The following is a 14,608-nucleotide window of genomic DNA, read 5'->3' as shown; positions in this document are numbered from 1 at the left end:
GATTCAACACATTGCAAATATATCAAATCTAAGTCTTAGAGAGTGAGAGAGAGAGAGAGAGAGAGAGAGAGAGAGAGAGAGAGAGAGAGAGAGAGAGAGAGAGAGAGAGAGAGAGAGGAGAGGAGAGGAGAGGAGATGAGAGGAGAGGAGAGAGAGAGAGAGAGCGAGAGAGAGAGAGATAGAGAGAGAGAGAGAGAGAGAGAGAGAGAGAGAGAGATTGATAATTTTATTTTCTCTGGAGAGCTGTCTTGTCTAAGGGACATTAAGCAGAGCAGATAAGGGCCAATATTCGACATTATATGTACACATAAAACATACTGCAATAGTATAGACAACTATACCCGGATCGCTATAGTAATGTCTAAGTATTCCCATATTTTAGATATTTAAATATTATTGTTTACTGTAATAGCTTCTTTCTTACAGTGATAAATGAACGATGCTGCGTGTATATGTATATGGAAAATTGCACCTTTTGAAAATATTTGATTTTACTCTAATAAAAGTAGCTATACTCAAGCTTTTACAGCCGACAGTAATATTTCGACACGTAAACAAAAGATTGAAAAACGATAGTGTTTTAATTTTTCTTCGCGAGATCTGTACTTAACACAATTCATCCGAAACGACTTTTAGTGTTTTAGACCTTCTCAAGCGTTTTGATATGTTGCGCGGGCTGATTCTCACCCTATCCAACCTCAACATTTCGCGATCTCCTGCCACGTTAAATGCCAATATTGTGAAAGACGTCTTTCAATTAACGGATATAGAAAACGAAAATGTTTTAATATTTAGTTTTACATCTTCAAAATCAAAAACCAAACCTTGTAAATATATACAGCATATATGATTGTTTTATTGTGTATATATGCACATTTATCATAATACGATACTTTTAATGGTACGAGTATTTCTAGTAGAATGTTTTTATCATTAATGTAGTATACGTTAACACGCTTTCTTCTCGGTAAACGTTAAACAAAACGAACTATTTAAGACCGCGTATTAAGAAAAAAAATCATGCGAAATGAACATGCGTCAAAATTGAGTTAGTTATTTAGAGAAAAGAAAAGGCATCACCAATAAAGCTTGATAATATTAATAGATTGGTAGAACTCTACTATTGGTCATTGTTGTGTGTTTATCTTTGAAAAGTTAAGACCAGCTGTTTATATATATAGTTATAAAAATGATACTACAAATTTACAAAAAATGTATGTCCTTATTTACAAATAATGATTGTTCAAAGCTTTTATATTAATACAACTTGTTTCTGTATTTTACTTTTCCTGTTATTTACAACGAACATGTTACGCAAACTTTTAAGTTTTATTCGTTATTCTAAACATCCATAGGATTGAAAGCTTATTCAATTGTTCACGTAAAATTCCGAAGTATCAGACATAGTTTCACATTTCGTCCCATAGAATTACGTATTTGAAACCCAAACACTAGATACTACAACAAATAATGTTCACATTTTTTTTGCCGATATCGTTTGCTGGAGGACGTTCATTGTTAAGTTTTTTTTTCAATAGCATAATTTCATTTACAACGTATACAACTTTACTAATTCATAAATCCTGATTTACGTTACGTTATCCATCATAATTGGATTCTTGCACTTTTTAATGTGATCTTGGAGTCAAAAATGACAAAATGAACGGGACATGAAACGAACAAACTTGTGGGAACGCAAAATTGATCCTCGCGGATGGAGACTGTTTTTTATAAGTAAACATTGAACTTTTTCGTCCGTAATAATTTTTAAATTGTTTGTACTTCGTATTGTTTTCAGGACAATTATTCAAAGTTTCGCGACATAAATACACTACCAGTACCTGAGCAAGTCGGTTAGAGCACCCGACTAGAAAGCCAGCGAACTTTAAAGACGTTAATATACACAAGTTGAAAGACAAGGTGCCTTAACATAGTTGGTGATGGATCGGTTTTGATTTCTGGTAGGCAGGCATGCCTCAGCATTTATTTCAATTAAACAAAAATTAAATATTTCAGCCTAGTTGCAAGGAAACCCACAGTCATGACTTATAGAATTTGTAAACAGCAGTTAGAAAATAAAGTACACTAACTGGGTTGATCACACAGTAACTGTGATGTTGATCACTCAGTAAAGTGATTTTAATATAGGAAAAAAATCCTTTGTTGCAGTCTGACCTAAATTTTAATACAGTTTACAGCATATTCTGTGGGATATATCATTCTTCTGTTTATTTATTTTTATTAAAACATTTAATGCAAGTTTCATGAATACTGAGGCATTCCTACTTGCTAACTGGCAAACAATTTGACCGGCATTGTGCAAAATAAAGGGAGTGAATAATTGAAGATTGTAATTTCTTTATATAAACCAGTTGATACAAGTTAAATATTAACAAATATACAGTATATCATACAAATAACAAATTGTCATGTACAACATGACAACTAACTGTGATATTAATTCACATTAATCAAGTTTGATTTTAAATAATGTTCTGCATGTTTTAAAATATGTCCTGATTTGTCAAAATACATTGCAATGACCATAGTATGCTTGAGATGGACCTTTTCAATTCAGACTCCAGTTAATAAATAATGTTCACAGTTGAAACTTCTTAAATGTGAAACAGCTCTATACTATAATATACTACATACATATACATTTCATTCATTTAATATTTCGTATAATAATTTTCACACTTTACTGTTATTAAGGATAAAACTTCATGTAATGTTACGTATATTGTCTACATTCATTGACCCAGTCTGGCCTTAATGTTGTTTTAAGTTACTGACAACTAACTCGCTGTTCATGAAAATAAAGCCTTGCCACGAAGTACGCGCTAAGAGAATAATTCTGGAATTACACTCGACTTGTAGAATGACAACAAATTTAGCAACCATTTCAGTCCATACCGCTTCGTCAAAGTAAATCCTTTCTACAGAATGTCCTTTCAATGTCCACACAAAAAAATCACACCACTTTCTACCACTTAACCCCATTTGTCCTTGAATTTGAAAGAAGTAGGAATGATTCCTTTTCAATTTCATCTCATTTCCAATAATTTCACAACAAAAAAGTTGTGTGTCTACATGCTTCTTTAGGGGAGGGGGGACTTCTCTGAATTTAAAGGGGCATTTGATCTCCAGTAAGCCCTGTCTGTCACTACACCTTTCGCAGCACTGAACAAGTCCATCGGGACTTGCCCCAATATATGGATACTTTTCTGAGACGATCAGGCCACTGCTGAAAACTTAAAAGTTAGGATGTGTGGTCTGAATTGTTCGTGAGTAAACTCTTCTAGCAGCAGGCTCATGACTTCGTCCCCACTTAATAGCGGCAGTATCAAATGTAGTATAACCCAAAACTGATTTTACTATCGAGTCTGGCCGAGTATCTTCCTTCTGTTTACAAATTGTTCCGAACACTGAACTTGTAAATCTACCTCTACGTGCCTTTTTCCAGTTGTTACATTTAGACTGGGACTTTGTGCAAACCTCTATTTCCGAGCACTCCACCTCACTACATTTAAGTTAATCAAAATAGTTAGAAAACTGCTTTTGACAATCCATTGACCTAAGATCTACATTATCTGCATACATAATTGGTACATTATGTAATAAAGGTAATTCCTTTTCATTTGATTCAGGTAATGGCTTTAGTAACAATTCACTGTCACTCAAAAGAAAAGCGGCATGAGGTGCACAAGACTTCAATTTGGTTCCAAATGATTTAATATTTAATGGTTTCACTTTGCTCCAATCTTATTGTTTCTGCTCGTTTATTTTCGGAGCTGAAGGCGGTGTTTCATCGTAATATAAGATTCTTGAACACAAGATTTTGAGATTTTTGTGGACTTTGCTTTCTTTTCCGAGGCTAGTTCAATTTACATTTTGTAGATGTTGGCGCAGTTAAACCACCCTTTTGCTTACTTGTATAGCAGATGCAGTGCTTTATTTGCCTGTTGTTCAATATGTGCTCTAAATTGCTTTTAGAAAACTTCCACTGTGACTAAAGTATATGTCCCTAGATACTTCATGATGTTCTACTATTTCGATCAATTTATTGTTTATTTTGAATGAGTATTTTTTCCACGATCTTTTATTGGTGCCAAATATTATTACTTTAGTTCTCTACATTTACTGTTAATTTCCATCGTTTACAATATTTGTCGAAATCGTCTAAACATTTTTAAAAAGTTTGTGGGGAAATCTGACAAGAGAATGGTATCGTCGGCAAACAAACGAGCAAACAATTAAGGCCAGCGATTGCATTGTTTCTCCATCCTGGTACTCGATTTGAATTCCGGTGATGTTACTTCTTCTTCTTCTTCTTCTAGTAATGTACAGGTCCCCTCTGGGGCAATTTCGTACATGGGGTTTATGTACAGGGACGTGTGCACGGCGCGCAACTATATACAGTGCTGATTAAAAGGTTAAAAACATCTGTTTCTCGGGTCTACCGCTGCGCCGACAGGCCCCTCTTGAAGGCCTCTACGCTGTCAGCTATGGTGCCCGGCGATGGGTGCTGGTTCCACAGTCTGATGGCGGAGGGGAAGAAGGAGTACTTGAAGACGTCTGTCCGACAGAAGGGTAGCAAGAAGCGTGAGCAGTTGCCCCTTGTGCTTGTGGTAGTCGGGTGGAAGAAGGTCTCTGGTTGGATGTCAATGATGAAGTGTGTTATTCTGTACACCATTACAAGTTTGGCGTTGGAGCGTCGTTCGGCAAGGGGCTGCCACCCTAGGTTTGCCATCATTTGGCTGGTGCTGCTTGTAGTGTGGTAGTCACCCTTAACGAATCTGGCTGCTCGGCGTTGGACAGCTTCCAATTGGTTGATGTTTGTCTTAGTGTTGGGGTCCCAGGCAGTTCCTGCGTACTCTAGGGTTGGCCTGACAAGGGTCTGGTAACATTGTGCCTTTATATCCTGTGGGCAGCTTGTCAGGTTTCTCCTGAGGAAAGCGAGGCTGTTGTTTGCTTTCTTTGCGATAGTGGCTACATTCGTGTTCATGGTCAGCTTCTCGTCGATATGGACTCCGAGGTATGTTCCTCCCTTCACTACCTTGAGATCCCTACCATGGATGGAGTAGGTAGAACGGATGGGGTTTCTCTTCCTTGTGATCTGGATGACCTCACATTTAGATGGGTTGAAAGACATCAGCCAGTCCCGTTCCCATTTCTGCAGCTTGTACAGGTCCTCTTGCAGGGCCTTTGCGTCCTGTGCGCAGCGGATCTCCCTGTACAAGAGGCTATCGTCTGCGAAGAGGCGAGTTGGTGATGTTGTCTGTAGTGGAAGGTCATTGATGTAGAGGAGGAAGAGAAGTGGGCCGATGACAGATCCTTGGGGCACTCCAGAAGTGACGGGTGCTGTGTCAGAAGACTTCCCTTCCACCAGGACTTGCTGGGTCCTGTTACTTAGGAAGCTGCGAATCCACTGGAGCTGGCTTCCCCTGATACCATAATAACTTAGTTTGCTGGCGAGTCTTTCGTGTGGGACCTTATCGAAGGCCTTGCTAAAGTCGAGCAAGATTGCGTCGATCTGTTCTCCCTCGTCCAGAGCTTTGGCTAGGTCATTTATGGTAAGGATGAGTTGGCTCTCTGTGGATCTCCTTTTCCTGAACCCATGTTGTTGGTCGGTGAGGATCCGATGTTTGTCGAGGTGGGTCATTATTTGGCTGTGGATGATGTGCTCAATCAGCTTGCTGCAAACAGAGGTTAGTGAGATAGGCCTGTAGTTGGCGGGGTCACTGCGGTCACCTTTTTTAAATATTGGGATGACATTGGCATGTTTCCAATCTGATGGCACTTTACCTTGGTCGAGTGAGGCAGAGAAGAGTAGTGTGAGGACTGGTGCCAGTTCTTGGGCGAAGTCTTTCAAGAACTTGGTAGGGATGCTGTCCGGACCTGTTGCCTTGTTTGGGTTAAGGTTCGCCAGAAGCTTCCTTGTTTCTTCCTCTCCAATGGTGATGCTGGGCACGTCTGGGAAAGGGGTATCTCCAGGTGATGGAATTTGTGTTGCGTCCTCCCTTGTGAATACGCTGCAAAACTGGTCGTTTAGTATGGTCGCTTTGGTAGTTGGGTCGCTGTGTGTCAATCCATCTTGCTTCAGGGGCGATATGCCACAACTGTCGCATCTCTTGGATTTGACCAGTGTGTACAGTTTCTTTGGGTTTTGGTCTGTGGTCACCATGTCCCTTATGTATGTGTTGTAGGCCCTCCTGCACTGATGTTAACAACGTGTTAAGGGTTCCCGCTAAAGCCCGCTCTGGCGATAAGCCCTGCACACTAACTATCTAGCAATGCAACTGTAGAGACGCTTATATGCTACCTGTAAATATGTTAAATACAATTATAGATTAGAAGTTCGTGTATCTTGTGATATCGCCTTCACTTTAGTGTTGACATTCACATACCAAATACACAATATACAACAATTACTACTACCAGTCTCGCAGGCTCTGTGTTGCAAACGTGAGCACGAATCACATTGCAACGTTAATGTCGCACACGAGCACGCACATTACAACCAACACAAGTATCATCTGACATTGTGGGAATGATATGAAATGCTTTTTTAGCCTTATATACCATTTTTATTGTCAATTTATTAAAGTGCTTATATCTAATTATACCAAACTATTTATGGATCAATTAACTAGCCCTTTAATTTATTGCTATTATACTTTGATTTGGCCAACAGAGGAAAAATACATCACACCTACTTTAAGTGGCATGTGTATATACTTTGCAAACTGATTGAACATCATTATGCAAATGCCCATTATGCTGTTTTACGGTACTTTATATATTTATATATACACCCTTTCACATTCGCATATAAATTATCATTTCTCACTGTTCGATTTTCTTTTGGTTTTCTGTCTGAAAGTTTTTGCATTTGCGTTTTGAGGATCTGCGTTATGCTAAACCACGTACATTTGAAGTTGTATATTACCCTGTACCGACGCTAAAAATTCACAGACGGGTTTCAATTGATGTTAATGTTGTGCAGTGATTGGAAGCAACAGTAGAAAACCAGTCAGTAATTTTAAAAGGCGACCTGCGGGCTTTGTTCGCCATGATGTAAATATCAGCGAGATAAAGTTTGCTTGTTTTGTTACTGCTGTAAATCTAACATTCACACATAAAGGTAAATATTTATTTCCGCGTTAAATAGTTGCATGCGCAGGACGTTTTTATATCAGCCATGTAAAGACATCACCAATTGTGGTAGCAGGCTCTTTCGGCCCACAGGTAGTCCAAATAATTAGACGTAAGCTACCCCGCTTACGTCTAAACGGCTACCGTCGTTTTCCTATAGCAAATTGAGTTCAACTAAAACTTCAGTTTTTCTCGTTAAATCTTTGCTAATGCATAAAATTATCATTAATTAGACATATATGTGAGCGATTACCTCTTAAAGGGATCTTTTCACGCTTTGGTAAATTGACAAAATTGAAAAAAGTTGTTTCAGATTCGCAAATTTTCGTTTTAGTTATGATATTTGTGAGGAAAGAGTAATACTGAACATTTACCATGGTCTAATATAGCCATTATATGCATCTTTTGACGATTTTAAAACCTAAAAATTATAAAGCGTTGCAACGCGAAACGATTGAATAATTTGGAGAGTTCTGTTTTTGTCGTTAAATTTTGTGCAACTACGAAGATTGCTTATATAAGGTATAAAATACGTGGAGGAAGTGTACTCGGCAGAATAGCTCAGTAGGCTAAAGCGTTTTTACTTCAGGACTCTGGTAGGACTCCAGGGGTCACTGGTTCGAAACCTGGTCCGGGCAATGTTCATTTCCTTTTTTTAATTTTATTCTTGATTTTTTACTGGAGCTTTTACGATCCAATGTTTACATTTTTCGATATAAAGCATTTAATGAATAAGTTAAAAAATGCCAAAATCTGTGAAAAGGCACCTTTAAATGTGTAAAAATTGTGCTTTTAAACCACTTATGTACATTTTTAAAAATAAACATACACAACACACTTCGTGTGTTTGTCGTTTATAGAATTACATTGAAATATCTTGAACGAAATTATTTTTTGAATAGGTTACACATAACCAATTGTTGTTGTACAACAAACCACATCACTTTTTAGCTTTCTGTACTCTTTAATTAAATGGAACCTATATGTGTGTGTTAAATCTACCAGTTGTATCACGGAGTGTATATTGTTAGGAGATGAATCGAGTATTTGACCCTTACTGTAGTAAATTCAATCTTATGCAAAAACTATTCATCCGATTTTATTGGTTTATACGTTATCTTGTTGCTTATTAATTCCTCTTTCAAAAATATATGTTTTAGTATATTCACGTTGTTATTAATGGATTTATAGCGAGATAAACACAAGAAATAAACATTTTATGTTTTACCACCGCGCGTTTTACCGTATGGTGGCTATCGATTTTGTACAATTAGCGTACAGCGAAGCGCCGAGGTTATACATTTTGATGTACCCACTCACGTCTTTTGTTGAATTATAGTTTCATTTCTCGGCCAATTTTGACAAATTATATATCATTAGAAAGGTTACGTTACGTAGTAAACAGATATATAAATATATATTAAGTTTTTCTTCTGATTTCGACAGCCCGGCGAGCTATAACTTTAACTTTTTCAAATATCATACCGTTTTGGAGTTTTAGAATCTAGATTTACGGTTGACATGTTCGTGCTTAATACCAATTTGTAGCGTTTATATTTGGAGTTCAGTTTTAAAAATTACATCTTGCTTAGGAGAATAGAATTCTGTATACGATAGAAAAAAAATTGTTTAAAAACGAAAGTAATTAAGGAATGAAGGCGGAAGAAAGTAGCGCGCGTTCCTAACGCACTGAACTGATGCTACGGTCTCGGCGATTATGCTTTTGTTTAGAAACCGGCCATTGAATTTCCTTTGCCATGATTATTATATTTTTTATGATATATTGTAGTATTTTGTTCACGAAACATATCAATAAAGCTTATTATAAATAAATCTTAATAAATTAACTATTTCAGCTCTTGTTTATAACACAGAAAGGGTGTTAAATTTATGATGAAACAGCGTATATAGCGGACCCTCTCGATTTTATTCGGCTTTGCATGCATACTTGAAATAAAATGGGTGTCAAAAACATTAATCGTTTGCTGTTAATTATCAACGAGGGAATTATGTATAATTATATGAAATGTTATTTACCTTAAATTATCAATTTATTATAGATTCTTGAAAATCACGGTCGGTGTTACGCGGGTCATTTCGTATTTTGACATCAGGGCATCATGTCCAACTATTCAAAATCAGATTTTTTTTCACTGGGACGATGACGGCTTAGATTTAGACAGGCAGACAGATAGTTTATTCAGACTTATACAACAGTACATCGTCTTCAACTCAAATATATAAATTATTTTTAGATGAATTGTTAGGTGATTACACATATAGCAGTGATGATTCTGAGAATGTTGCCATGTTTCTTCAGCGATTTTCCTCCTTCTTTATAAAGTACCGGTAAACGGCACTTTCCCAATTACGAAAAAGATACAAATTTCCCAATTGCTGTCCTTCAATTTCCAATTAAAGGTAAAAAAAACAAAAAAAAACGGGGCTCCCAGCTGGCACAGCTGCTGATATTCAGATCTGAATACTTAAACTTATTGAGACCTTATTCTTAACCGTTGCGCGTTTTACGATATCGGATTTTAGGCGGGAATAAAACTCAGTGAAACTATTCAATTTCTTACACAACATTAAGCATATTAACAGTTATTGAGATTAACAATATCAGCGACATCTTTTTAAAGACTAAACACCTTTTCAAGTATCGAATTTAACATGTCAATAAAATATATTAATACCAAAAAAGGTTTCATTTAATATTGTTCACATTAAACCTTTAAATGAAAGTGTCGCTTTAACTATTTTCCGTGTCTTATTAAGCCGCGAATCGTTTGCTAAAAACAGTTAACAAAAAGGGCTACACGTTCTAATTCTTAATGAAATACAAAAATAAGTATAACATAATTAATAACGTCCATAAACACACACAGCAAGATCAAAGTTTTAATGGAAAACTAATATGACATTCCACGTAAATTATTATTTTCGTCTTAATCGAATACTATATATAGAGAAACAATGTATTTATAACCGACCAATGAGGTAACATTATGCAACTTTCAATTTACACAGTGCTATATGGCAACAATATGGAATTTGAACAGTGGTAGTGTTTTAAGGTCTGGACTATCATTACTTGTAAGTTTGTATAAACATTTTTCTAATGCAATTAATAAAATAATGTTTATATTTTATGTTTAATAATTTATTGCATGATTATTCTGTGCTGATATATGAATTTATGCCGTTAAAGCTTCCGACATGAATTCATGTCGGAACGATGCTATTGCAAAATAACGTTAAACGATATGAGGTCGATGTAAATCGACCTCATATTTATAGGAGTAGCCAACAGGCAGAAGTAGTCAATATAAATTGCCGCCTAAGAGTCTTTTGATGATTTTTGCTTTGGCAGACTCTTGGCTTCAATAGTCCACTCTTTCTTTTTAATAGCGAGAGTTTTCCTTCTTTGTCTATATTGATGCGCAAGGAATTTGGTGCGCAACATTCGAGCCCCAATATCAGACAGTTAATATCAACAGATTGCAATAATATTTACATACAGTACACTCCACGCGTTTTCCCCAAAAAACGCGCTCCCTCCGCATATTTTTTTCTGCTAGCGAGTGTTCACGCGGCGTTGGAAGAGCGAGGTGAACTCGATAAAACGCTCGGCGTTACGCCGCGTTCGCTTATTCCCGCGGAGGTATTACTTTAGGCTAGTCGGTAAATGCAGACACTTTCCGTTCTTATCAGTGACCGCCGCGCAACGCCGCGTTAGCAGTGTGCTGCTGGGCATGCCAAAAAATAAAAACATTGTTATAATTAATTGTTTAAATACTGTGGTACATGTATAAAAAAGATAATTGTATAGAAAATTAATACGTATAAAAATAATGTTTTTTAATTCACAGGTACGTCTACAATATGAATTAGTCTAATATAATACATTTGACAAATTAATATTTAAATCATAACACATATGACACAAGAATAATGTTCCGTAAAATTTCCAAATGAGAATAATAATTAGTAATCCGAAACACACTACAATTTTTAATTGTTAACACGACGTTTACAAATGCTTCCAATATACAGTCATCATGTATATATTTCCCGACACAAGCGCGCAAAAATTATGCTGCAATGTATAGGGCTGCAACAATACGCCAAAAACCGTATTGCAATATATTGTCAGTTCAAAAACCCGTATTGCAATATATTGCGATATATTGCTAACTTGTGCCAGAATTATTAATCACCAGCTTATCACCAAAACCAACTTAATTTAAAGAACATAACCTTTCTATTGTATGTTTAAAGCATGTTTATTGCTCAGTTAACAGTTAAACTATGTAACATAACACAATTGTTAAAAAAACTCATTTAACTTTACTTCATGTTTTTCTTAAGAAATATTAGCATGTCCACTTTGTCCGAGTCCATGCTTACACGCTGGGCACTTAAAATGTCCCCTGCAGTGCTGAAAACACGCTCAGAGGGGACACTCGTAGCTGGGACACACAAATACTTTCGTGCAAGCATAGCCAACAGTGGCAAACTACCCTCATGTTCTCTCCACCAAATGAGTGGGTCAAGTTCTAAACCCAATAAATCACACTTCAAATACTGAAACATCTCCTCTGTAGCTCGCTGAAGTCCTGAAGGAACTGCATTGGTAGGCTTTGAAGGTTGAACAGCCATGACATCACTCAGGAAGGATGCTAAGCCACCTGCTCTAATCGAAATCTGCTTTCCCTCACTAGGGTCAGCTAGAACTGCAAACCAATGGAAATAATATTGTGTTATAAAAAATATAATAATGGTTATAACTTATAATATTAAAGTTTTACATCATGTGTGTGTTCTGTATCATACTATTTTCATGATAATGGTGATATTAAATTATTAACACATAGTCACACATAACATTTAGTCATTTACTAAAAAATTGAAATGCTTTCAATTATTAATTTGATGTGTGACTATATGTTGATATTTTAAATGTATTCTCTATTATTGGGATTAGCCTGTGTGGAACAAGTATTCTGACCAATACTAAGTAACTAGTATCTAACTACTAGCTAGTAGCTATACGCTTTATCAATAACTTTCACTGATTTTAAATAAATTACAAATACTTTATATTTTATTTAAAAAAGTATTATTAATTAATATCTAAAAACAATAAAGTGAGTGTTACTGTGTTAGTGCAACAATGTCAGTCACACTACTCACAAAAAAGTGACATTACTGATTACTGAATACATGTAACTGTTAAATGCTTTCTCAATTTTAATACCAGTGACTTTCTGTTGTGATGAGTCCGGGCTAGGGTCATCCACTACGCTAGGTACTAGACTTGCAGCACTAGAAATGACCCTGTTGCTTACAAGGAGACCATGAGCGTCTGACAAGTATGATGTTTTGCATCTAGGATCAAGCAAAGCAACCTCCTCTAGAAACATCTTCACACTGGCGCTGGAATATCTGAATAAGAAATAACACATTCCTAAATCCTCATAAGTAATAAGACATTTAAATCTGAAAACATGGGATCCGAGATAGTGATAGAATGGTTGTATAAACTTGTCTGGAGTGTTTTGGTGACTTTCTCATTTATTCAATCATTCATATTTTGCTATAGTATAAAAGCCTATGCTAACTGTTCGGGATGGTGTAGTGGATGTGGTGTCCGCCAAGTAATTGGGAGTTCGTGGGTTCGATCCCTACTCGGGTAGCGTTTTCAACGTTTCATTATCTCCGATTCTCCTCCATGGAGAACACATACTTTTATTCCCAGGAAAAGGACTCGATAGTGTAGATAAAAGCCAAAGGCTTTCAATGCAAAAGAGCTTTAATAAATGGGTTAAAACAAACTGTTGGGGTTTCTTATGAATATTGGAAATCAAAAGCACCAAAAAGTTAAGCTACAATGTTACCTTGGCTTCAGGTCATCAGCAATTGTCTGCTTCAGCTGTCTTATTGCTGGCGTGTCTGTGTCATTGAAAGTCAGGGCTTGTTCTAACAGCTTCTTTTGAAGAGGCAAAATCAGGGACGCAGTTGGACACGATTCTTTGCAGAGACCTGTAGACACTGTTCTGAGGGGGGTGAGAACAGACATTACATTTTCAGCGAGGGTCACATCTGCATCAGTTAAAGTTGTAACATCCTTTTCCTTTGAACGAATTTCTTTGCTCATGAGAGCAGCATACACTGCTGGTTGCAACTCCAGGAAACGCTCTAACATATCAACGGCAGAGTTCCATCGTGTACTGACATCTTGGATTAATTTTACTGATCGCACCCCAACTACCTTTGAACACTCTTTCAGTGCAGCGGCTGCAGTTGTGCTACGATGAAAAAAGACACAATTCTCAGGCTTGGCGAAATTGCCGGTCCGCCGGTCCTGACCGGCAGATTTCAATTTGGTCCGGCAGGTTTAACAAGAATGTCGGTCCTGGTGACCGGCAAAATGTGAAATGATTGCAAACAAATCTTTTTTTTTCAAGTTGAAAATTCGAAGAGCTAATCGCTTACTACATCATGAAAATGAAATCGCTCGTTGTTTTGATGTTTGCTGTAGGTTTGTTACGTACAATTAGCAAATCCAACTTGTTACACAACACCTACTATAAACTCGTTTGCAAAATCGCCAACTGCGTTCTAACAAAAAAGATCTTGATAGCTTTTACATATTTTTCGAGTAGGATAAGGACAATAAAATATGGTATCGTGATCAACACAACCATATGCATACGCCATTTTTCATAAGTGTAAAGAGTACAGTGCATTATGGGGCAGAGCTTTCATTGGACGAGCGAATTTAAATTTAGATTGAATGCAATACGATACATGTACAAAGAAATGTTTTTATTGCATCATATGCAGTGCCATGTAAAAAAACGTGCTTCCCGGGGACTTTCTGATACTGGTCAAAAAAGAAAATGAATCTCTGTTAACAATTACACTGCGTTAGCATGTAAATAAATCGTCTTTTTTATTTAATTAATTACTAGTAAACGTTCTGAAAAATGAAATGCCTTAATCATTAAATGTCAGGTAACGTGTTTTGTACTGTGCGCAGTATATTTTAACAGCCGCTCCAAACTGCAATCATATTAAAGTAAGAATGTTTAAATCGTTTCGAATAACTTAAATTTGATAAATATTCGGCTTGCACATACGTTATTGAAATTATCGCACCGAACCGTTCTAATAGGGAATACATGTAATAAAAACTGACACGCGAATTTTTCACAACATGATTGACATTACACAACCGATTAACACCAATTAGCTGCCAGTGTAACCTCTAAGCGATTAAAATCAATTTAACGGCCGGTTGAATAAAGAGATCAAGATGTGATCGCTGCCATTTTTGAATTTTCTAGTTAAGTTGTTGTTGCTTTACGGTCCGGCTAAATTTTCTCCGGACCGGCACATTTTCTGAAATGCCTGTCCGGATGACCGGCAGATTTTTTCTAATTTC

At 36.6% G+C, this 14,608-nt stretch overlaps 2 protein-coding genes across 2 annotated transcripts in view; one reads left to right on the top strand and one right to left on the bottom strand.

Moving 5' to 3' along the window:
- The first annotated feature begins 7,011 nt into the window (after positions 1-7,011).
- The window catches only part of LOC127857730 (endothelial zinc finger protein induced by tumor necrosis factor alpha-like), a 67,134-nt gene continuing 59,537 nt past the window's right edge, over positions 7,012-14,608 (top strand). The window contains exon 1 of the mRNA XM_052394386.1: positions 7,012-7,035. The gene's annotated coding sequence lies outside the window, so the exon portion shown is untranslated. The remainder of the gene's footprint in view (positions 7,036-14,608) is intronic.
- LOC127857733 (uncharacterized) lies at positions 12,134-13,477 on the bottom strand. The gene is made up of 2 exons (XM_052394388.1): positions 13,059-13,477; positions 12,134-12,606 (listed from the first exon to the last, which is right to left on the bottom strand). Exons 1-2 carry the CDS (start codon positions 13,364-13,366, stop codon positions 12,351-12,353), a joined length of 564 nt encoding a protein of 187 aa, XP_052250348.1. The 5' UTR covers positions 13,367-13,477; the 3' UTR covers positions 12,134-12,350.

The sequence above is a fragment of the Dreissena polymorpha genome, chromosome 14 (genome assembly GCF_020536995.1).
Source record: "Dreissena polymorpha isolate Duluth1 chromosome 14, UMN_Dpol_1.0, whole genome shotgun sequence".
NCBI classification, from domain to species: domain Eukaryota; kingdom Metazoa; phylum Mollusca; class Bivalvia; order Myida; family Dreissenidae; genus Dreissena; species Dreissena polymorpha.
Note: the sequence above shows the minus strand (reverse complement) of the source record. Positions and strands in the feature narration are given on the sequence as shown.